The sequence below is a fragment of the Bos mutus genome, chromosome 7 (genome assembly GCF_027580195.1).
Source record: "Bos mutus isolate GX-2022 chromosome 7, NWIPB_WYAK_1.1, whole genome shotgun sequence".
Classification (NCBI taxonomy): domain Eukaryota; kingdom Metazoa; phylum Chordata; class Mammalia; order Artiodactyla; family Bovidae; genus Bos; species Bos mutus.
Window position 1 is genome coordinate 53,142,164 of NC_091623.1, and position 25,711 is coordinate 53,167,874.

General features: G+C 43.9%; 1 protein-coding gene and 1 pseudogene across 3 annotated transcripts; one reads left to right on the top strand and one right to left on the bottom strand.

Moving 5' to 3' along the window:
* Positions 1-9,550: 9,550 nt before the first annotated feature.
* LOC102269284 (zinc finger protein 709) lies at positions 9,551-15,163 on the bottom strand. 3 transcript variants are annotated; one of them, XM_070373610.1, is made up of 5 exons: positions 14,203-15,163; positions 13,942-14,068; positions 13,549-13,609; positions 12,956-13,172; positions 9,551-12,059 (listed from the first exon to the last, which is right to left on the bottom strand). In XM_070373610.1, exons 1-5 carry the CDS (start codon positions 14,209-14,211, stop codon positions 11,949-11,951), a joined length of 525 nt encoding a protein of 174 aa, XP_070229711.1. In that variant the 5' UTR covers positions 14,212-15,163; the 3' UTR covers positions 9,551-11,948. The 3 variants fall into 3 exon arrangements, with proteins under 3 accessions (XP_070229711.1, XP_070229712.1, XP_070229709.1); XM_070373611.1 differs by having other exon boundaries at positions 9,551-11,403; positions 14,203-15,159; XM_070373608.1 differs by having other exon boundaries at positions 9,551-13,172; positions 14,203-15,140.
* An 8,666-nt stretch (positions 15,164-23,829) lies between these two features.
* Positions 23,830-25,323, top strand: LOC102287448 (transcription factor E2F3 pseudogene; annotated as a pseudogene).
* Positions 25,324-25,711: the final 388 nt, after the last annotated feature.

Below are 25,711 nucleotides of genomic sequence, written 5' to 3' on the forward strand. Positions count from 1 at the left end.
CTGGAAATATGAAAACATGCTGAATATCAAATGTCAATGGGAAATTGCAAAGAAAACAAAGAGCTAACACTACACAATTATTCAAAGACTAAAAAGCAAAACACTCAGAACACCAAATAGAGGTGAAGATTATCTTCATTCACTGCTGTTGCTGTTGTTGTTCAGTCACTAGGTCCTGTCTGACTCTTTGTGACACCATGGACTGTAGCCCACCAAGCTATAGTCCCCAGGTCAGTAGGTGTCCATCCAATATGCTATTAGGGAAAAGCAGAGAAATAGGTCCAGAAAGAATGAAGAGGCTGGGCCAGAGCAGAAATGATGCTCAATTGTGGATGTGTCTGGTGGTAAACATTAAGTCCAATGCTGTAAAGAACAATGTTGCCTGGGAACCTGCATTGTTAGGTAAATTGGACAAGGTCAGGTAGGAGATGGCAAGAGTCAACATTGATGTTTTAGGAATCAGCAAACTAAAATGGATGGGAATGGATACATTTAATTCAGATAACCATTATATGTACTACTGTGGGCAAGAATCTCTTAGAAGAAATGGATTGGCCCTTATAGTCAACAAAAGAGTCTGAAATGCAGTACTTGGGTGCAGACTCAAAAATGGCAGAATAATCTCAGTTCGTTTCCAAGGCAAAATGTTCAACATTAGAGTAATTCAAGTCTGTGCTCTAACTACTAACACTGAAGAAGCTGAAGTTGAGCAGTTCTATAAAGACCTACAAGACTTTCTGGAACTAACACCGAAAAAAGATGTCCTTTCATCAGAGAGGACTGGAATATGAAAGTAGGAAGTCAAGAGATACCTGGAACAAGTTTGGCCTTGGAGTACAAAGTGAAGCAGGGCAAAGGCTAACAGAGTTTTGCCAAGAAAATGCACTGGTCATAGCAAACACCCTATTCCAACAACACAAGAGACGACTCTACACATGACATCACTGGGTGATCAATACTGAAATCAGCTTGATTATATTCTTTGCAGCCAAAGATGGAGAAGCTCTATACAGTCGGCAAAAACAAGACCTGGAGCTTACTGTGGCTCAGATCATGAACTCCTCATTGCCAAATTCAGGCTTAAATTCAAGAAAGTAGAGAAAACCCCTAGAGTTTATTCCACCATCTAGTGGAGGTGACCAACAGATTCAAGAGATTAGATATGGTAGACAGAGTGTCTGAAGAACTATGGACAGAGGTTCGTAACACTGTACAGGAGGTGGTGACCAAAAGTAACCCCAGTAAAGAGAAATGCAAGAAGGCAAAATGGTCGTCTGAGGAGGCCTTACAAATAGCTAAGAAAAGTGAAAGGCAAAGGAGAAAAGGAAAGATGTACCCAACTGAATGCAGAGTTTCAGAGAATAGCAAGGAGAGATAAGAAAGCCTTCTTAAGTGAACAATGCAAAGAAATAGAGGAAAACAATAGAATAGGAAAGACTAGAGGTTTCTTCAATGATATTGGAGATACCAAAGAAACATTTTATGCAAAGATGGGCACAATAAAGGACAGAAATGGCATGGACCTAATAGAAGCTGAAGATATTAAGAACAGGTAGCAATAATACACAGAACTATACAGAAAAGGTCTTAATGACTGGAATAACCACAATGGTGTGGTCACTCACTTAGAGCCAGACACACTGGAGTTTAAAGTCAAGTGGACCTTAGGAAGCATCACTACGAACAAAGCTAGTGGAGGTGATGGAATTCCAGTTGAGTTATTTCAAATCCTAAAAGATGATGCTGTTAAAGTGCTGCAATCAAAAGGTCAGCAAATTTGGAAAACTCAGCAGGGACCACAGAACTGGAAAAGGGTTAGTTTTCATTCCAATCCGAAAGAAAGGCAATGCCAAAGGATGTTGAAACTACCATACGATTGCCCTCATTTCATGTGCTAGCAAGTTTATGTTCAAAATCCTTCAAGCTAGGCTTCAGCAGTAGGTGAACCAAGAACTTTCAGATGTTCAAGCTGGATTTAGAAAAAGCAGAGTAACCAAAGATCAAACTGCCAACATCTGTTGGATCATAGAAAAAGCAAGGCAATTCTAGAAAAACATCTACTTCTGCTTCATTGACTATGCTAGAACCTTTGACTGTGTGGATCACAACAAAATGTGGAAAATTCTTCAAGAGATGGGAATACCAGAGCACCTACCAATCTCCTGAGAAACCTGTATGCAGTTCAAAAAGCAACAGTTAGAACTGGATTGGAACAAGGACTGGTTTGAAATTAGGAAAGGAGTACATCAAGGCTGTATATTGTCACCTGCTCATTTAAATCATATGCAGATCATGCAAAATGTTGGACTGGATGAATTATAAACTGGAATCAAGATTGCTGGGAGAAATATTATATCAACAACCTCAGATATGCAGATGATACCACACTAATGGCAGAAAGTGAAGAGGAACTAAAGAGCTTCTTGATGAGGCTGAAAGAGGAGGGTGAAAAAGCTGGATTAAAACTCAACATTCAAAAAAATAAGATCATGGCGTCTGGTCCCATCCCTTCATGGCAAATATAAGGGGAAAAAGTGGAAGCAGTAACAGACTTTATTTTCTTGGGCTCCAAAATCACTGCAGATGGTGACTGCAGTCATGAAATTAAAAGATGCTTGCTCCTTGGAAGGAAAGTTATGACAAACCTAGACAGTATACTAAAAAGAAGAGACATTACTTTGCTGACAAAGGTCCATAAAGTCAAAGCTGTGGTTTTTCCAGTAGTCATGTTCGGATGTGAGAGCTGGACATAAAGAAAGCTGAGCACCAAAGAACTGATGCTTTCGAATTCTGCTGGAGAAACTCTTGAGAGTCCCTTGGATAGCAAGAAAACCAAACCAGTCAATCCTAAAGGAAATCAACCCTGAATAATCATTGGATGGATTGATGCTAAAGCTGAAGCTCCAGTACTCTGGCTACCTGATGGGAAGATCAGACTCACTGGAAAAGACCCTGATGTTGCAAAACATTGAGGGCAGGCGGAAATGGGGGCAAGAGAGGATGAGATGGTTGGATGGCATCACCGACTCAACAGATATGAGTTTGAGACTACTCTGGGAAATAGTAAAGGACAGGGAAGTCTGGCAAGCTGCAATCCAAGGGGTCACAAAGAGTTGAACACGACTTAGCGACTGAATAACAACAACAAATGTGTATTAAGACCCAGCAATACCACTCTGTGTTATTTGTCCAAATGAGGGCAACTCTTGTAGTCACGCAAAAACTCATACACATACTTGTATGGATTTAATTCACAACTAGCATAAGTTAACAGGTAAGCAACAATCATGACTCAAACAATCAGTGTTAAGTCCATCCATAAGATCAAATACAGTTCACAGTAAAAAGAAATTAAGTATCAAGCTATGAAAACACACGACTGAAAGCATAAAAGTGTACTGCTACCTGAAAGAAACCAATCTGACAAAGCTATAAACCATATGATTTCAAGTACATGAGGGCCTTCAAGTACTTCTCCTCCCTTCCCCTAAGCTCCAAGGCAGCCTTAGCCTGAAGACACTGAAGGTGCTCTCAGCCATCACTGAAATTTTAAACACACAAACCCTGTCTGACCAATTCAGGAAAATCACTCCAATCCAGTGTTTCTGTGGAAATGAAAGAAGAAAATTATAAGCCGCTTCTACTAGTTTTCCCAGAAAACCCCTCATATCTATTCCTTTCTGAAAAAATGTCAATCATTATTTCCAAGGCAGGTTTATTACTACACAATTAATGATACTCGAATACTTCTTGTCTGCAAGTCTAAATCCTGGAGTACCAAAGCAAGTGTCCAAAAGAACTCATCGTATTTACTCGGGGAATGAAAAAGGTGAAACAAAAATTCTTCACAGCGCAAAAATGTAATACTTCATATTTTTTTTCCTGTGAAACTCACTTCTCTTACCTCTTGGCAAATATTGTATACGGTGTTTCAAGCTCTAGTAATTAAATACATCTTACAGTGTTGAATAAACTTAAATAAGTGAGTAAATCTTTTGAAGGGGACTAACGTAGGGACAGGCAGGGTAGATCGTCAAGAAAAGTTTAAAAAAAACCTCCACAAAAAGATTTCCTATGGAATATCTGTTCCCAGTAAAATATCAAGTAGAGAGACGATTTCATACAACGTACTTCCAAGGGGTTATTCCCGGCTTTCAGGACAGGTAAGGTATCTACGGTTGCCCATCCCCACCCCCCACCCCACCCCCGCAACCCGCGCCCCGGAAAAATGCCATCCAGGACTCCGTGCAAATAGGATAAAAAATTAAAATATTGAGTTTCTTTGAAAAGCATCGCAGAGATGAACAGTTGACAGATAATTTGAATCAGAGAGGCGAAATGAGGAGAGTGAGGGCAATGAGGGAGAGATCTGGAAATTTAATTATTTATGGCCAGTCCTACAAAGGGCTTCTCGGTGGCTAAGCGGTAAAGAATCCGCTTGGCAATGCAGGCGCTGCCCCTGGTGAAGGAAATGGCATCCCACTCCAGTATACCTGCCTAGGAAACCCCATGGACAGAGAGAGGTGCCTGGCGGGCTGTCCATGGGGTCGCAAAGACTCAGACACGACTGAGTGACGAAATAACTGGGGTGGAAACCCCCAACTAGAATACCAACCCTCATTTAGAATAACAACTTTCTGCCTTCTGCCTCTGTTATCTTGCTTAAACAGCTTTTGCTCACCACCTCCACTTCTGTACTCTTGCTTGCTCATGGCATCGGCGGGAATCTAAGTTGCCTGAGGAGGGGGTATCTGAGTTGCTTGAAAGAGAAAGTCCTGAAGACCCGGAGGTCTGTGCTGTATAAAAGATACCCAGAGCAAAGTCCGGGCGCTCAGCCTCTGGAGGCGACTCCGCTGAGCCCGCACCAGTGCTGAATAAACCCTGTTGTTCTGCATCTTCCAGTGCCGCTGGTCTCCTTCTGCCGCCACGGTTTCTATAACACAACGACAACAAAGAGCTACTAATGGGGGCTAAGGTCTTCGATTTGAGATTCCGCTTCCCCAAATCTTTGGGAAAAGAGGAAACCAGGTGCCCGCGGCATAGAAAAGACAGCCTGGGACCCCTCAACCGACACCTAATCTCACTGCTGGACCCTCTGGAACAAGTCTCGATTGTCTACCGAAAAGTGTGAACGTGGTCAGGGGACAGTCTCGGGGAGAAGAGGGGCTGTGGGCACAGAGCCGCCGGGAGAGGTTCTGGGGCGGAGGTTCCTGCGCGAAGTGACCAGACCGGACGCCCGGGGTCCCGGCTGCCCGGCCAACGCCCCTGCTGCGAGCTAGCCGGGACTGAGGTCCTAGCAGCGCCGGAGACCCTGGGTTTCCCAGACTCCGGGGATGACCGCAGTGCTGGATCAAAAAGTGGCCGGTTTCCGCTAGTTCCGATCAGTCCCTCTCCGGCGTCCGTAACCTGGGTCAGCACATTCACCATTTCAAGTTCCCGCCCAAGAACTCCAACGACCAGTGCAGATCACAGGGCTACTGAACGTGAGAGTAACCAGGCTAAGGAATCAGGAAAGACACTAGACCTGCTCAGTCGGGAAAAAGGAAGTCCAAACCAGGGGGTGTTGCCCCGCCCACCTACCTCAGAGGACTCCTGGTTGGACAAATTCCAATGCCCCGCCCCTCGCGCCTGAGTGACAACCTGTGGTAGGTGGGATGTGTCGTGTCCCTGCTTGGCACTTTTGCTTCTGCTGCTGCTAAGTCGCTTCAGTCGTGTTCGACTCTGCGACGCTGTAGACGGCAGCCCACCAGGCTCCCCCGTCCCTGGGATTCTCCAGGCAAGAACACTGGAGTGGGTTGCCATTTCCTTCTCCAATGCAGGAAAGTGAAAAGTGAAAGTGAAGTCGCTCAGTCGTGTCCGACCCTTAGCGACCCCATGGACTGCAGCCTACCAGGCTCCTCTGCCCACGGGATTTTCCAGGCAAGAGTACTGGAGTGAGGTGCCATCGCCTTCTCCTGGCACTTTTGCAATTGTTTCCTGGCCTGAGATCGACTCTGCAGGTCTGCAGTAGTTTGTTTCTTTACAGCACTGAACTTTACTTCCATCACCAGTCACATCCACAACTGGGCATTGTTTTCGCTTGTTATTTCTCTACTTTTCTCCAGTAGCATACTGGGCACCTACCAACCTGGGGAGTTCATCTTTCAGTGTTGTATCTTTTTGCCTTTTCATACTGTTCATGGGGTTCTCAAGGCAAAAATACTTAAGTGGTTTGCCATTCCCTTCTCCAGTGGACCACGTTTTGCTTATTTAAGTTATATGCAGAGTATATCATGCGAAATACCAGGCTGGATGAAGCACGAGCTGGAATCAAGATAGCCAGCAGACATATCAATAACCTCAGATATGTAGATGACACCACCCTTATGGCAGAAAGTGAAGAAGAGCTAAAGAGACTCTTGATGAAAGCGAAAGAGGAGAGTGAAAAAGCTGGCTTAAAACTCAACCTTCATAAAACTAAGATAACGGCATCCAGTCCCATCACTTCATGGCAAATAGATGGGGAAACAATGGAAAAAGTGACAGACTTTATTTTTGGGGGCACTTAAAACCACTGCAGATGGTGACTGCAGCCATAAAATTAAAACGTCCTTGCTCCTTGGAAGAAAAGCTATACCAACCTAGACAGAATACTAAAAAGCAGAGACATTACTTTGCCAACAAAGTTCCAATCAAAGTTATGGTTTTTCCAGTAGTCATGTATGGATGTGAAAGTTGGGCTATAAAGAAAGCTGAGCACCAAATAACTGATGCTTTTGAATTGTGGTGTTGGAGAAGACTCTTGAGGGTCCCTTGGACAGCAAGATCCAACCAGTCCATCCTAAAGGAAATCAGTCCTGAATATTCATTGGCAGGACTGATGCTGAAGCTGAAACTCCAATACTTTGGCCACCTGATGCGAAGAACTGACTCATTAGAAAGACCCTGATACTGGGAAAAATTGAAGGCAGAAGGGGACAATAGAGGATGAGATGGTTGGATGGCATCACCAACCCGACAGACAATGAGTTTGATGAGCAAGCTCTGGGAGTTGGTGATGGACAGGGAAGCCTGGCATGCTGCAGTCCATGCAGTTGCAAAGAATCCGACAAGACTGAACGACTGAATTGAGTTTGTTTCTTCTAAGGAATTTATGCATTTCCTCTAACTTATCTTTTTAAATATAATTTATTTATTCATATCTGGCTGTGCTGGGTCCTTGTTGCTGCACAGGCTTGTTTCTAGTTGTGGGCAGCAGGGGCAACTCTCTAGTTGTGGTGTGCAGGCTCTCCTTGCGGTGGCTTCTCTCATTGCTGAGCAGGGGCTCTAGGGTATTCGGGCTTGGTAGTTGTGGCCCATGGGCTCAGTTGCTCCAAGGCATGTGGGATTTTTCCCGACCAGGGATTGAACCCGTGTCTTCTGTACTGGCAGGTGACTTCTTTACCACTGAGCCACCAGGGACGTCCTGTAATCACTTTTTTTTTTTTTAACCCTATAATTCTACTTTTTAAAAACATTTAATTGAAGGATAATTGCTTTACAGAATTTTGTTGTTTTCTGTCAAACCTCAACATGAATCAGCCATAGGTATACATATATCCCTACCCTCTTGAACCTCCCTCTCATCTTCCTCCCCATCCCACCCCTCCAGGTTGATACAGACCTCCTGTCTGAGTTTCCTGAGACACACAGCAATTCCTATTGGCTATCTATTTTACATATGGTAACCGCACAACTGCACTCAACTCACACACTAGTAAAGTAATGCTCAAAATTCTCCAAGCCAGGCTTCAGCAATACGTGAACCGTGAACTTCCAGATATTCAAGCTGGTTTTAGAAAAGGCAGAGGAATCAGAGATCAAATTGCCAACATCCGCTGGATCATCGAAAAAGCAAGAGAGTTCCAGAAAAAACATATATTTCTGCTTTATTGACTATGCCAAAGCCTTTGACTGTGTGGATCACAATAAACTGTGGAAAATTCTGAAAGAGATGGGAATACCAGACCACCTGATCTGCCTCTTGAGAAACCTATATGCAGGTCAGGAAGCAACAGCTAGAACTGGACATGGAACAACAGACTGCTTCCAAATAGGAAAAGGAGTACGTCAAAGCTGTATATTGTCACCCTGGTTATTTAACTTATATGCAGAGTACATCATGAGAAATGCTGGGCTGGAAGAAGCACAAGCTGGAATCAAGATTGCCGGGAGAAATATCAATAACCTCAGATATGCAGATGACACCACCCTTATGGCAGAAAGTGAAGAGGAACTCAAAAGCCTCTTGATGAAAGTGAAAGTGGAGAGTGAAAAAGTTGGCTTAAAGCTCAACATTCAGAAAATGAAGATCATGGCATCTGGTCCCATCACTTCATGGCAAATAGATGGGGAAACAGTGGAAACAGTGGCTGACTTTATTTTTGGGGGCTCCAAAATCACTGCAGATGGTGATTGCAGCCATGAAATTAAAAGACCCTTACTCCTTGGAAGGAAAGTTATGACCAACTTAGATAGCATATTAAAAAGCAGAGACATTACTTTGCCAACAAAGGTCCATCTAGTCAAGGCTATGGTTTTTCCAGTGGTCATGTATGTATGTGAGAGTTGGACTGTGAAGAAAGCTGAGCACCAAAGAATTGATGCTTCTGAACTGTGGTGTTGGAGAAGACTCTTGAGAGTCCCTTGGACTGCAAGGAGATCCAAGCAGTCCATTCTAAAAGAGATCAGTCCTGGGTGTTCATTGGAAGGACTGATGCTGAAGCTGAAACTCCAATACTTTGGCCACCTCATGCGAAGAGTTGACTCACTGGAAAAGACTCTGATGCTGGGAGGGATTGGGGGCAGGAGGAGAAGGGGATGAGAGGCTGAGATGGCTGGATGGCATCACCGACTCAATGGACATGAGTTTGAGTGAACTCCGGGAGCTGGTGATGGACAGGGAGGCCTGGCGTGCTGCGATTCATGGGGTTGCAAAGAGTCAGATGCGACTGAGTGACTGAACTGAACTGAATGTAAGTTTCCATGTTACTCTTAATAGAATTTATTATTAATAGAATTTACTTCATCCTAGAATCTGACTAGAGCTATGATCTTAGAGGTCACTGGCAAGATGGCACTGAAACAATCTTTTTAACTTCTGTAGATAAGAAGAAATGAGGGACTTTCTTGGTAGTCCAGTGGTTGGGAATCTGCCTGCCAATGCACAGGACACAGGTTCTGTCCCTGGTCGGGTAGGATTCCACATGCCACAGGGCACCTGGGCCCATGTGTCACAAATACTGAAGCCCATGCACCCTAGAGCCTATGCTCCACAACGAGAGAAACCACCGCAATGCGATGTGCGACACCACAGCTAGAGAGTAGCCCCAGCTCGCCGCAACTAGAGAAGGCCCAGGAGCAACAATCAAGGCCCAGCACAGCCCCCAAAAGAGTAAGAAATTAGTTTCATGAGGAAAACTGTAACTGAAAGCAAGAAAACGCCCCAAAGATAAAGCAGCTGACCTTGTACTCACTCACAGGATAAAACTGACAAGACTGTATCAATGATTAAATGAGGAATAATGCATGGTTTTTCTGAATGGGTACTTTATTCTCTGAGGACAGGAAAAACAAACTTGTTGGCTAATGAACAGTTCAGAATATCGGTAAAATATTTGAAATGACAAAACCTGTTTCACAAAAAAATTCAAACAGGAAATACAATAAAAAACACATTGAAGGTTAATGTTCAGCTCCAAGTAAGAGGAAACACCCACGGCCTTCCTAACAGAAGGAAGGTGCTTCTTCTCACAGGGAAACAACGGATCAAGAATGGCACTGCACAACGCACTGAAGAAGCAAACTGACATGTAGGAGAGAAACAAAAATACAGTCCAGAGAAGGGTGGAATCAGAGGACATTCCCAACCAGAAAACTCTGAAATACTTTCCTTGTGGACACAGGAAGCCTAACAGAAAAAATTCAAACTCGGCTGGATCTTTGATGTGGAAGCTATGAAGACATTGGGGGAAACTATACATCTATAAAAATGGAAATCAAACACTGGTTGCTGGTGTTGATGATATTCTTCACTAAAAGTTCATGGAGTTTGGAAAATAAGCTGGAAGATGCTGTCCTTGAAGCTCCTGTGTAACTGTCTGTCTCCCAGGGTGGGGGCTCTAATATCTGAACAATGTCTTTTTTACATTTGCTTTTAAATCACACACAGGTGAGCTACTGGTGAATGCTAACAAGGAACCACAAAGAGGATGGATTTTAGAAAGTCTAGGTTCTAATATTCGAAGAAGGCAATGGCACCCCACTCCAGTACTCTTGCCTGGAAAATCCCATGGACGGAGGAGCCTGGTGGGCTGCAGTCCATGGGGTTGCTAAGAGTTGGATACGACTGAGCGACTTCAGTTTCACTTTTCTCTTTCATGCATTGGAGAAGGAAATGGCAACCCACTCCAGTGTTCTTGCCTGGAGAATCCCAGGGACAGGGGAGCCTGGTGGGCTGCCATCCACGGGGTCACACAGAGTCGAAACGAGTGAAGTGACTTAGCAACAATACTCTTTGACATCCTAGCCATACATAATATTAATTCCAAGTGATTAATAGAATGGAAATGGAAAAAGGCTCCTATACTCACCACCACCAACTGGAGTGGGTTGCCATGCCCTCCTCCAGGGGATCATCCCAACCCAGGGATCGAACCCAGGTCTCCTGCATTGCAGGCAGATTCTGTACTGTCTGAGCCACCAGGGAAGCCCAAGAATACTGGAGTGGATAGCCTATCCCTTCTCCAGGGGATCTTCCTGACCCAGGAATTGAACAGGGGTCTCCTGCATTGCAGGCAGATTCTTTACAAGTTGAGCTACCAGGGAAGCCCATAAAAAAGGGTACAATATATATAATAGATTATGTATCTAGGAACTGCCACACTGATACTGAGCCGGACCCTGTGGGGCTCCTGGGGACAACGCCTTTCTGTGTCCATCTGTTTGATTACAGGAAACAGCCTTCACTCAGCTTCCATGAGCTTCCCTGAGTTCCAGTGGGCTGAGGCAAGCAGCTGTTAATCAGGGAAGGGAGGGGGTGCAAGACCAGGGATAAAGAGTCAAGAGCAGCCTTGGGGCAAGGTCCTGATTCCCCATCAATGAGCACACACAACAATATCTTTGAGCTATTTTGCAGAAACTGAAACTCCCTCAGGTGGGAGAAGTTAATGATTAAGGAGGGCATGCTGCCCACAAACAGGTAGACCCCAGACCAGTTGGACCTCAGGTTGATGATGCTGATTCCAACTTGCCTCATCACCCACCTGTCAGAAGAATGTCCATGAAGTGAACCTCTTTGAACAATTACTATAAAACTTTCTCAGTCTCTTCCCTAAGTGGGAACACATGGTTTTGAGGGCATTAGCCCGCTGTGGCCCCCTTTGCCTAGAAAAGAAACAAAGTTATCCTTTCCTATTACATCCAAAGAGGAAAAAAAAAATCACTATCTGAGTAAAGGAAAAATTACTACCTTTAAACCTTATGTACTGTGGTTGAAAGATAACTTACAGAAATAACTGACATTAATATTCCTTTCTGAAATGAGTAGAAATCCACCATTTAAGGTTAAACTTGAAGAAAGATCTTTAGTAAACACAACACATTTATAAATTTTAAAAACAATTCCTTTGGGACTTCCCCAGCAGTCCAGTGGTTAAGGCAACGAGCCTCCACAGCAGGGGCATGACTTCCAACACTGGTTGGGGAACTAAGATCCTATATGTCCCAAGTTGAGGTCAAAAGAAAATACTAATAAATAAAAATAAAACAACTCTTTCATGCTGAAGGTTTTCTGGTACATTAAGCATGGATTACTTTATCAATTTATCTCATGTTATTTACATTTACACATCTTCTCCATGGGAGTTTTTCCATATAATGATATCAGCCAATTTAAGGATTTCTGAGGCTGTTTACAAATAAGGTTTTACCTAGTAAATCCTTTTATGGATCCAGAAACTACGATTGGAAAAGCCTTTTCCACATTCTTCACATTTTATATGATTTCCGTCCAGTGTGTAGTCTTGTGGGTCTTTGAATGACTGATACACAAATAGAAGATTTCTGACATTTCCATCAAATTGATAGGTTTCTGTCCAGTGTGAATTCTTTCATGCATGTCAACATAAGTGGAACAGAAGGTTTCCCTTTTATTTCCCATTCCCAAACATTCAAAATGTCCCCGCTGTCAACTATGGGTCCTTCGATGTATTTTTAAAAACGATGGATACCGGTACCATTTACCACACTGGTCACATTGATATGGTTTCTCTCCAGTGTGACTCCTTTCATGTACTTTAAAAGAACTGGGATGAATGAATACTCTCTTGCATTCTTTACATTTATAAGGTCCATCCCCAGTGTGTGTTATCATGTGTTTCTGAAGGGTTACATTCAATAAGAAGGCTTTGCCACATTCCTTACACTTATATGGTTTTTCTCCAGTGTGGATTCTTTCATGATTTCGAAGCGACCAGGCAGTATTCAATATTTTGGAGCATGTTTTACATACAAACGGTGTCTCTCCTGTGTGATGTCTTTTGTGTGCCTGGAAGGACCTCAAACGTTTGAAAGCTTTACCACACTGCTTACATTCGTAAGGTTTTTCTCCCCTGTGAATCCTTTCATGTATTTCAATAGTTTCAGGACTTTCAAAGGTTTTTCCACATTCTGTACATTTATAGGGCTTATGTCCTTTATGAGTGCTTTCATGCATTCGTAGGTGACTGGGATAAATGAACGCTTTCTCACATTTCTGACACTTGTAAGGTAAATCTCCAGTGTGTGTTCCCATGTGTTTTCGAAAAGTTGTGTGCCACGCGAAGGCTTTGCCACATTCCTTACATTCATAGGGTTTCTCCCCCGTGTGACTCCTTTCATGGGTTTTCAGAGCACTAGGAAAAATGAATGCTATTCCACATTCTTTACATTTATATACCTTCTCACGGTACTTTCGGCGATCTGATCTGTTTTCAATGTGACATTTCATGTGTCTAGTAAGGGATGAATGATACATGAAGACTTTCCCACATGCTCTGCATTCCCATGGTTTTATATCACGAGTTCTCTTCACATTGGGAGTTGGAATAAGGTTGAAGCTTTCTTCAGAGGAATTAATATCTTTCTTTTCGGAGTGTCTCTCTGCCTTGGGATTTCTGTAAATCATGAGAATACTATTAATGATTTTTTTCCTTAATTACATTATATTTATTGTCTTTATTATGATTTATAGGAATAGTGAGGTTTTCTATCTTGTGTGACTTGGTAGAAGTCAAATAAACTGAATGCTGTTAACAGGACTTTCCCTTTTCTATTAAAAAGTGATATTCAAATATAGGCTTTATGAATACTGACTGCACACAAACTGTATTTCAAACACAGAACATTTATATCACATTAAAGAAAATTTGAGGCAGACATTTTCTAAAAACAACTAAATTTGAAGATGGAGCTATTTATTTTGTTTGCTTCCTTTTAGGTTTTCATAAGATTCTCACATGAGACATGCTTTGTACTATACATATGGCTCACCGTAATTTTCTCTCCTGGTTTTTGTCCTGATCGTCAATGTCCTGATCTTCCTGTTTTGCTTCTGAAATGCAGACCCAGAAAAAAGATCCCAAAGTATTAGACATTATAGAATGTTATGTCCATAATGAACTCTGACACCGCCCAGTTTCTTTTTTTTTCTTTTCACCTCCCTGTACATCTTGTGGGATCTTAGTTTCTTGACCAGGGATTGAACCAGGGCCACGGCAGTGAAAGTGCTGATACTTAACCTCTGCACTCCCAGGGAATTCTTTTTTCCCCCCTACTTTCTTTACCAGTGTCCTCTCTTTCCACATTCCACATCTCTGAACAGTACAGACGGATAAGAAACACTTGCTCTCTAATTGACAAAGCGAAGGAATTCTTCATTCTTACCTACTGAGACTACATTCCTGAAGTTTTCCCGCATCACATCTCTGTAGAGTTTCCTCTGTGAGGAATCCAGTAAAACCCACTCATCCAGGGTGAAGTTTACAGCCACATCCTCAAAGGCCAATGAGTCCTAAAGCACCCAAAATATGTAACAGTAAGATGCATGAGACAGCACTAGATACCCACACTCCATTTACAGGAGGGTGATGTACTATTTTATTGTTTATAAAGAGTTATTCTATGACTTGATCATGAAAAACTTACTCTCCACATTTCCTCAATAATTTGACAGGATCATGAAGAAATGAAACCATTTACACTTCATTTCTGTGGTCATAGTGTTACTCCTATCACGATCATAGCAGAGCCAGAGAATGTAGGGAAACATTAGAAATCCTACGCAGATGGAATAAATACCATTTTAGGAATCATTTAGTTCTTGTGAAAAAATTCTTTCATATTCTTCCTTATGGTCTACAATTTACAGTACCCCATGGGGCAGAGGATCCAGACCGCATGAGGTTTCAGTGAATAAAAATGCAGCGAAAAACTGGATAGTGTTTTCTAGTTCTATCACCTAACATCAGTGCCCAGGCGGCCTGCAGAACTCAAACTTTTAACAAAGCCCAGCTGGCCATACTGTCCCAAGGTCCTCCAAGTTTTTAGAAGAAATCACATGCAGTTGCCTGAATGTAAGTACTCTTCTGCAGAAGCACTGCCTTTAAGTTGTGTAATAACTATCACAGAGTCTGTTTTTCCTTTTTTTCTATAAAAAAAACTTGATGTAGGTAGGAAGCGATTTCAAACTTAGACCTCAGTTATGGGGAAGAAGCAATAATACATTCGGGACATTCCTGGTTCCTAAATTATATATTTTTTTAAAAAGTGATATTCCAGTACACGGTTTATGAATACTGGTGGTTCAGTATTTAGGAATCTGCCTGCCAATGCAGGAGTGCTATTCGCTCAGTCGTGTCTGACTCTTTGCGATCCCTTGGACTGTAGCCCACCACAATCCTGTGTCCATGGAATTCTCCAGGCAAGAATACTGGGGTGGGTTGCCACTTCTGTCTCCGGGGTCCTTCCTGACGCAGGGATCGAACCCTCATCTCCTGCACTGCAGGCAGACTCTTTAGTGTCTGAGCCACCAGGGAAGCTCCCAAAGCAGGAGACAAAAGTCCAGTCCTTGGTCAGAGAAGATCTCACATGCCCCAGGGCAACTAAGCCTGTGGGCGACAACTACTGAGCCTGTATTCTAGAGCCCCGTGCTCTCTGCAACAAGAGAACTAACCACCACAAGAAGCCATAGAGAAAATCTGTGCACAGAGCGAAAATCCAGTAAGTTAAAAAAATAAAAAATCTAGACCACAAAATTCCTATACTCAGGTGCCTCAGGGCGGCTTCCAGCCAAATTTTAGAACATATAGGGCAATTATGTGCTGGAAAATCTCTTTTCATCACACTCTTAACAGTACACCCTGAGCCTTACTGCCCTTAAGTAATAGGTTAAGAGCTACAGTTTACAACAGAGTTCACCAATGTCCATAATACTCTGATGGTGAATTTTCTCATAATTATAAAAGATGTAAGACTTTCATCATTGGCTTCCTTCAAAAGGACATGAAGTCTCCATCCTGCAATTTCAGGAACAAGTGTTTCCCAAGCAGCCACTACAGCCACTGCCAGATGACAATCTAGTCTGGGATTTGTGAATTTGGAAGTCATGATTCGCCATGTCACAAGAGGAGAATAAGAAACTTGAAATGAACAAGTCCTCCCAGAGTCATGACAGCACTGATTCAAAGGGCAAACTGGTGTCCTGAAAATGGAAAAGAGAAAAGAAACGACTTTTTAAAAATGCCCCAAATATTCTGTTCTTAGAGCCTGTTACCAAAAAACTCTGTTTCACCAGTCTCGCATGAAGACAAAAAAAAATATAGAATACAATATCCATGACCCTCACATGACCTTCTTTAACAGAAGACTTAGATACATACGATGAAAATAACTGAAGGAGAAGAGAGACAAAAATAAGTAACAACCGGTAAGATTTTCCTAATACTAATGATGAATCTCAGTTGAACAAGAAAAATGAAAACATCTAAAATGGAGATGAAAGTGTATTATAATCAAATAGAGAAAAAAAACAAAAACAAAAACAAAGGCAAAGAGACTATACTGCCAGAAGGTAGAAATACACTTTTGATATAGAGAAACAAAGACTAGAATCAACTTGGAGTTCTTTTCAGGAAAACAAAAAAATACAAGCAAGAACCAAGTGGACCGAAGTATTTAAAGACCAACACACACACAGAGATTAGAAGGAAGCTGACAAAATGATAAAAAGGTCCATTCTCCAAAAAAGTGTCTTTCACATGTACATACATAGCAACAAAGCCGCAAACTATATAAGGCAAGACATGAAAAATGCAAGGAGGACTCCTGGGCAATTATCTGGAGAAAAAACATGATTTTTAGAAAAGATACATGTGCCCCAGTGTTCATTGCAGCACTGTTTAACAATAGCCAAGACATGGAAGCAACCGAAATGTTCATCGACAGAGGAACAGATAAAGAGGATGTGGTACATATATTCAATGGAATATTACTCCACCATTAAAAAGAATGGAATAATGCCATCTGTAGCAACATGGATGGATCTAGAGAGTGTCATCTTGCCTGGAGAATCCCAGGGACGGGGGAGCCTGGTGGGCTGCCGTCTATGGGGTCGCACAGAGTCGGACACGACTGAACCGACTTAGCAGCAGCAGACAGTGTCATACTGAGTGAAGTCAGACAGAGGAGAAATATCTTATGATATCCCTTACATGTGTAATCTAAAAAGAAATGATACAAATGAACTTACTTACAGAACAGAAACAGACTCGCAGAATGAGTTTATGGTTGAGGGTGAGGGGAGGAGACAGAGTTAGGGATGGACATATACACACTGTTATATTTAAAACGGATAACCAACAAAGACCTACTGTATAGCACATAAAAGTTTGCTCAATGTTATGTAGCAGCCTGGATGGGAGGGGAGTTTAGAAGAGAATAGGTACATGTATACATATGACTCAGTCCCTTCCCTGTTCACCTGAAACTATCACAACGTTGTTAATTGGCTATATCCCAGTACAAAACAAAAACCTAAAAAGAAAAAAAAAATTGAACTGAACAGCACCATGAAACAACTCAGTTTAATTGTAATCTAAGAAATGATCAACGCAATGAAAGCAAAATTGACATTCTTTTTAAATACACATGGAACATTCAACAAGACAGAAAACTTTCTGAAACATAAAACTAACTTAAGGGGCTTCCCTGACGGTCTAGTAGTTGAGAAACCACCTGCCAATGGAGAGGACGCAGGTTTGATCCCTGGTCCAGGAAGATCCCACATGATGACGGGGCAACTAAGCCTGTGCGCCACCACAACTACTAAAACTCGCCCACACCTACAGCCTGAGCTCCACAAGAGAAGACACCGCAATGAGAAGCCTGCACGCCGCAACTAGAGAGTAGCCCCTGCTCACCACAAGTAGAGAAAGCCTGTGCTGCAAGGAAGACCCAGCACAGCCAAAAATAAATAACTAGTATTAAAGAAAAAAAAAAACCTTAAGAAATCTGAAAGAACAAAAATCATATAAACTATGTTCTTAGAACTCAAAGGCATTCCTCTAGCAATCAATACAAGCAAGAGTTGGAAAATCCCCTAACACACAGAGGTTCCACAGCATATCTCTAAACAATAAATGGGATGAAAGAAGTCTCAAGAGAAATTAAAATTTACGTAGAGCTAAACTGTGGGATCGGAGAAGGCAATGGCACCCCGCTCCAGTACTCTTGCCTGGAAAATCCCATGGACAGAGGAGCCTGGTAGGCTGCAGTCCATGGGGTCGCTAAGAGTCGGACAAGACTGACTTCACTTTCACTTTTCACTTTCATGCATTGGAGAAGGAAATGGCAACCCACTCCAGCGTTCTTGCCTTGAGAATCCCAGGGACGGGGGAGCCTGGCGGGCTGCCGTCTATGGGGTCGCACAGAGTCGGACATGACTGAAGCGACTTAGCAGCAGTAGCAGCAAACTGTGGGATGATGCAAAAGCTGTATCTACAGAGAAAATTATGCCATCATCAAATACACTCAGAAAAAACAAAGATTTGTAAACAATAATGCAAGCATTTATCTTAGGAAACAACAAAGAGAAGAGCATAAAACCAGAAAGAAAGTGGAATAAATTATAAAAATCAGAAAGGAAATTAATATAATTGAAGGAGAAAAAAATTTAAGCCAGATCTTTGATGAGATTAATAACACTGATAAACATCTAGTCAGTAGACTACAAGGGTAGATAGAAATTATTAGTATCAGAAAGGAACAGAGAGGGAAATGAAAATTTAAAAGGATTTTGTAAAATCCAGCACCCACTTATAACCACAAATAAGTAACAGAGGGAATATCTATTCCTGGTGAAAGAAGATATTCATGAATCCTGTAGGTAAAAGCAAATATTTATTCTCTAGGGCATAATTAGGCTTCCCAGGTGGCTCACATGGTAAAAAAATCAGCCAGCCAATGCAGGAGATGTGGGTTCAATCCCGGGTTTGGGAAGATTCCCCTGAAAAAGGAAATGGCTACCCACTCCAATATTCTTGCCTGGGGAATCCCATGGATAAAGGAGCCTGGCAGGCTACAGTCCATGGGGTCCCAAACAGCTGGACGAGTGACTAACACTTACTTCTACACTTCACTTATCTCTGTGAAACATCTGAAAGTTTCTCCAACAATAGATAACTGGAGTTCCCGAGACTGAAAGAAAATCAGTTGTTCTCCTATAGATCCACAGTGAACTTGGACAACGAAGGAAAGGCAATTCAAACAAAATCTTTTTAACAAACATGGCTGGAAATAATGGATATTCACAAAAACACACACACAAACAAAACAAATGTAGACACAGGATTTATACATCTCACCAAAAAACCCTGAAAACGTATCACAGATCTAAATGTAAAATGCATAAGTGGGACTTCCCTGGTCGTCCAGTGGCTAAGACTTCATGTTCCCAAATGCAGGGGGCTCGAATTCAATTCCTGGTCAGGGAACAAGATTCCACATGTCGAAACTAAGACCTGGCACAGCCAAATAATACGTAAATAAATGAGAAAATGTTTTTTAAGATTCAAAAGTAACAAACTTCTGGAACATATCATAGGATGAACTCTAGGTCACCGTAGGTTTGGTGATGAATTTTCAAATATAACAACAAACACAAGGTCTGTAAAAGAAAAAAATGTAAAATTTCACACCATTAAAATAAAAAAATGTCTCTTCTATGGAGGTGATATATGTGTACATATAGCTGATTCGTGTTGTTGTACAGAATTGTAACATTGCAAAGCAATTATAAAAGTGAAAGTGTAGTCACTCAAGTGAGTCTGACCCTTTGTGAACCTATGGACTGTAGCCCACCAGGCTCCTCTGTCCATGGAATTCTCTAGGCAAGAATACTGGAGTGTACTGATATTTCCTACTCCAAGGGGTCCTCCCAACCCAGGGATTGAACCTGGGTCCCCTGCATTGGCAGGTGGGTTCTTTACCACTGAGCCACCAGGGATGCCCTAACATGGGGGGAATGGAATTTGGTACCCTTACCATGGAAGATAGGAGCTTTCTTTCAAAACAAAATATACTCAATATGTAAATTAAGGCCCACAATCACACTGTTATTTGTCCAAATAAGGTTGACTCATTTTCACACAGAACCCGCACATAAATACCTGTAGAGCTTTATTCACAACTGTCATGAGTTGAAAGGTAAGCAAGATATCTTGCAAGAGTCAAATAATCAGCAGTATATCCACATGATGAAATTGTTGTTCAGCTGCTCAGTCGTGTCAGACTCTTGGTGACCCCATGGACTGCAGCACACCAGGCTTCCCTGTCCTTCACCATCTCCTCCTCAGTCATCCCCTTCTCCTCCCGCCTTCAATCTTTGGCAGGTGGATTCTTTACTACTGAGCCACCAGGAAAGAAATCAAGCTATGAAAACACACCAGGAAAGCTCAAAAGTATATTGCTAACTGAAAGAAGTCAATCTGACAAAGCTATAAACGGTATGATTCCAAGTATATGAGTACCTTCAAGTACTTCCCCTTGAAGGCTCCAAGGGGGCCTTAGCCTGAAAACACTGACCTCAGGCTCTGCTCTCCATTTAAAGGGCTCTCTACCACTACTGAAATTTTAAATATACAAACCCTGTCTGACTAATTCAGGAAAATCACTCAAATCCAATGTTTATGTAGAAATGAGAGAAGAAAACTACAAGTCACTTTTACTACTCCACCCAGAAAACCCCAAGTATCTATTCCTTTCAGAAAATATATATCAATTAATATTTCCAGGGCAAGTTTATTTTCTACATAATTAATTATACTTGAATACTTTTAGTCTGCAAGTCTAAATCCTATAATGCCATTTGAAATCAACCAACAGTACAGTCCAAAATAAATCACCAGACTCATTCAGGGAATAAAAAATAGTCAAACAAAAACTGTTCACAAATGGAATGTAATACTAGAATTTATTCCCCCCTGAAATTAACCTCTCTTAGTTCTTACCAGGTTCTATTAATTAAATACATTTTACACTATTGAAAAAAAAAAAAAAGAAACTCAAATTAAGGACTAAATCTTTTGAACGGGAGTTAACATAGTGACTGACAGGGTAGATCCAGAAAAGTTTTCAAAAAATCCTCTAGGTGGGCTCCCCGGTGGCTCAGAGGTAGACAGGAGACATCGGTTCCATTCCTATTCTGGGACGATCCCACATGCGGAGGAGCTACTAAGACAGTGCTCTAGAGACCGGAGCCAACTACTGGGCTCACCTGCCCTGAGACCCCTGCTCCGAGGCGGCCCGGGTGACCACTGCAATGAGAAGCTCGAGCAATGCAGCCAAGAAAGGCCCCCGCTTTCCGCTACTGGAGAAGGGCCCGCGCAGAGGCAGAGGCCCAGCACAGCCAAAAATGAATAGATGAATTAAAAAAAAAAAAAAAATCCTCCACGAAAGGACTTCTTCTAGGATATACGTTCTCAATCCAAAAAAAAAAAAAAAATCGGGAACGGAAAGGATTTCATACAACCTACTTCCCAGTGGTTATTTTCGCGGCTTGTCACTCAGGTAAAATATCTACAGACCGCCCCCGCCCCGCCCCGCCCCTTGCAAACATGCCATCCACGACTCCGCAAACAGGATGAACAGTTAGAACATTGCTTGTGTTTAAATGCAACGCAGAGACAAACAGCTGATAAGTAATTTGAATCAGAGAGGCGAAATCGACTTTGAGAATGAAGGGAGCGATCTGGAAATTTAACGATTCATTGCCAGTCCTACAAAGCTGCTCTAGAGGGCTAAGGTGTTCAATTTTAAGAGTCCACTTCCCAAATATTCGGAAAACTCAGAGGAAAGCCGGCGCTCCCCCTCTCCTTCCTGCAGAAAAGATGGTCTGGAACCCCTCAGACAACAGCTAATCCCACGACAGAACCCTGGACATGTCCCGATTGTCCCCTGAAGACCGTGCACGTGGTCAGCGCACAATCTAGGGGAGAAGAGGGTCTGCAGGCGCAGAGCCAGCGGGCAGAGGCTCCGGGGCGGAAGTTTCTTCCGGAAGTGACAAGATTGGACGCCCGGGGACCCGGCTGCCGGCCAGCAACCCCGCTGAGAACCCGAGGGGACTGAGATCCGAGCGCAGCCCCAGACAACGCGTATCTGCACACTCCAGGGGTGAACACGAGGGGCCAGGTCAAAATGGCGGGTTTCCGCCGTTTCCCACTTGTCCTACCGCGGCGTCCGATGCCCTGGTCAGCACACTCACCATTTCCAGGTCTCCTGGGACTGTCTGAGTCCCTCCCAGAGACAACCACCAGAGCGACAGAAGATGCAGGAGAATGACCAGGGCAGTGAACCAGACAGAACACGAAACCTGCGCAATGCGAAAAAGAAAGGAAGTCCACGTAGCGGGACATCGCCCCGCCCATCTGCCTCAGCGTCCTCCTGGTTGGACAGATCCCAAAGCCCCGCCCCTTGTGCCTAAGTGACAACTTGCGGGAGGTGAGGTGAGACCAGACCCCCGTGCCTGTCACTTTTGCTGCGTTGTTGTTATTGTTGTTGTGCTTAGTCACTCAGTCGTGTCCGACTGTTTGCGACCCCATGATAGAAGACTTTTTCCTGGCTAAGATTGCTTTTAGTGTCTTCTGCAGCTCCTCCTGCACTGGGATTCCTGATTCAGTTTGAAGAAGGAGCAAGTACAGATAAGAGGATGGCCCAGGCCAGACCTGCCAGGAACAAGGTTTTTGAGTCCACCAGGGGTCAAGGGCTTGGTGTAAGGTTGTGTGGCTAGGCATGGAATGTGCTTCCTTTTAAGAAAAGCAGACACTTAAATGTGAACTCTCCTCTGCAGTAAAGGGGTCTGGTGCATTTTCATCTTTGGTCCTTGACTGCTCTGAGCCTTCTACCCATCCCTGCACCACCTCCACTCATTAGGTACTTAAGTTGAAGAATCCTAGAGCACTTGGATCTCTGTTAGGAGGTCTGAATCACTCAGCCTTTGCTGGTGCCAATGTTGCAGGAGAAGCCAATTTTGACTCCATGTTAAAACTGTTTCTTTGACTTGCTTTTCATTGCTTTTGTTATTATAGTCATATATAATGACAAGCCCTTGACCCCTGGAGGACTCAAAAACCTTGTTCCTGACAGGTCTGGCCTGAGCCATCTTCTTATCTGTACTTGCTCTTTCTTCAAATTGATACATAAGCTTCCCTGATGGCTCAGTTGGTGAAGAGTCTGCCTGCAATGTCAGAGACCCAGGTTCGATCCTTGGGTGGGGAGGATCCCCTGGAGAAGGAAATGGCAATCTACTCGGGTATTGTTGCCTGGAGAATTCCATGGACAGAGGAGCCTGGTTGGCTGCAGTCCATTGGGTCCCAAAGAGTCGGACACTGAGTGACTAACACTTTCACTTTAAATGGCCTGCCTCAGACGACCCTGCCAAAGGACATTTGTTCAGATCACAGGGAGATAATCTGACTCTGTTGCCTGTGAGAAGAAGAGATTGACACATCGCTTCCAAAGGCTAGCCGTTCCCTGAGATGTTTTGCGAGACTGATGGCTCTTTTTGCTTTACTTCCTCATTGCCTCTCCCTCTCTATTCTGGCCTTTTGTTATTTTTTAAAATTTTAATTGGAGGATAATTGCTTTACAATATTGTGCTGGTTTCTGCCATACATCAACATGAATCAGCCACAGGTATACATAAGTGCCCTCCCTCTTGAACCTTCCTCCCATTTCTCACCCCCATCTCACCCCTCTAGGTTGTCACAGAACACTGGATTGAGCTCCCTGTATCACACAGCAAATTCCCACTGGCTATCTATTTTACATATTGTTGTTGTTCAGTTACTAAGTCGTGTCCGACTCTTTGCAAATCCACCGGTTGCAGCACAGCCAGGCTTCCCTGTCCTTCACTATCTCCAGGAGGAGTTTACTCAGACTCATGTTCATTGAGTCAGTGATGCATTCCAACCATCTCATCCTTTGTCAACCCCTTCCCCTCTTGCCCTCACTCTTTCCCAGCGTCAGGGTCTTTTCCAATGAGTCTGCGCTTTGCATCAGGTGACTGAAGTATTGGAGCTTTAGCTTCAGCATCAGTCCTTCCAATGAATGTTCAGGGTTGATTTCCTTTAGGATTGACTGGTTTGATCTCTTTGCTGTCCAAAGAAATCTCAAGAGTCTTCTTCAGCCGGCCGGGTTGTGGGCTGTCTAGGGGTGAGGGGATCGTGGGTTGGTGGCCCGGCCTGGGCGCATCCCGGCGGTGGCAGCGGCGGTGCCTGGATGGCCGAGCGCCTGAGCCTTCCTCGCCGGCCGGGGCCTGCCCTTGACCCGCCTCTCCCCTTGTCCCTTCCTTCCCCCGCCCTGTCCCCTTCTCCGCCCCCTGTCAACGGAGGGCGGGGCATCTGTGTTCCCGTCCCGCCTCCTGGGTTTGTTCCTCTCCCCCGGACCCGCCGGTGACGTTTCGCACAGGTGCGCGGAGGACGCGCTTGTGACTGGGGAGGGGGCGGCTGCGGGAGGAGGCGCTGGAAGGGGAGAGGGGGCACCCACTTCCTCTTGCTCGCCGGCTCCCTGGCTTGGGACCGCTTCCTGGTGTACTCACACCCGCCCCCCGGCGCGGCCACCCTCCGTCTCCTCTCCGCAGCACCCCGCCTGACTCCGCGGGCGCACGCCCTCGCCCGGCACCGCCGGTCCGCTCGGCCCTCCGGGCCCACTCTCTAGCCGGCACCCTGGCCTCTCCCCCTACCCCGGGGCCAGGCTGGTTTCGGAAACTCCCTTACAGCAGCAGCAGGCTGGAGCTAGGAGAAAGCCATCGGCAGTACTCTCACGTGGTTTTAAAACCCCCAAGGACAAAGGAAGAGCTGCATTCCGAAGTCCAGATAGCCCCCAGATTCCAAAATCTCCCTTAGAAAAAACACGGTATGATACATCCCTTGGTCTACTCACCAAGAAGTTCATTTAACTACTGAGCCAATCACCTGATGGGGGTCTCAGATCTGAACAAGGCAGGAGAGGTGCTGAAGGTGCAAGGGAAGGATTTATAACATCAACAAAGTCCTGGAAGGCATCCACCTCATTAAGAAGTCTGAAAACAACGTGCAGTGGATGGGCTGCAGTCTATCTGAGGACAGGGGCACACTGGCCTAGTGTCAAGGCCTGTCAAAAGTGACCGAGCTCAGTCAGGAAGAGAAGAAATTAGATGAACTGATCCAAAGCTGCACCCTGGACCTCAAACTGCTAACGGAGGATTCAGAGAATCAAAGGTTAGCTTATGTTACATATCAGGATATTTGAAAAATTAGTGGCCTTAAAGACCAAACTGTTAATAGTTGTGAAAGCCCCTCCAGAAACATGACTTGAAGTGCCTGACCCAATAGAGAGCCTATAAATACATTTGGCAAGTACCCAAGGACCCATTGAGGTTTATTTGTGTCCAGAAGAGACTGAAACACACAGTCCAATGAAAGCAAACAGCCAGGCCACAAAGGGAATATCCCTAAGCCCACTTCCAAAGACTTGGCTTCAACCAACTCAGGACATAGTGATTGCTTGATTTCTATGACAAACCTTTTCTCCTCTGGCCTCCCTCGCCAACCTTTTACAGCAGACTGAGGACCCAATTCCTTCCAATCTAGAAGGACCATTTGTGAACTTACTGCCTCCCTTGCTCCAAGAGGACTATCTCCTAAACCTCAAGGAGGAAGAAAGCATCAATGATCTCTTTGATGCTTACGATTTGAAAAGCGTCTGCTGGTGGAAGACTTTATGTGTAGTTGATGTGTAGTTGTGAACTCCTTTTATAAACCAATGCCTTTTTATTATGAAACCAGAACATGTGTCATGCACTGTTGTCCCTTCCTCCTTTCTTCCTCCAAGATAGTATCTTGAAGTAAACTACAGATTTCAGAACGAAGCTGACATTTTAATGAATTAAAAACCAAACAAACAACTGCCTATGAATGCACAGTTACAGGCTCCCTTGGGAAAGCCCTGTCTTGCCCCAGGTTCCAAAATCTCCTGGATGAGTCAACAAGTGAGAAAATGTGCAATCAGGTGTCTCTCATCCGTCCTCTGCCTCCCCCGCTCCTTCCCTCCTGGATTGGCTTGCTGTGTCTGAGGGACGATGGGCTGTAGAATGGGGTCTGGCCACCTGACCCATTCAAAA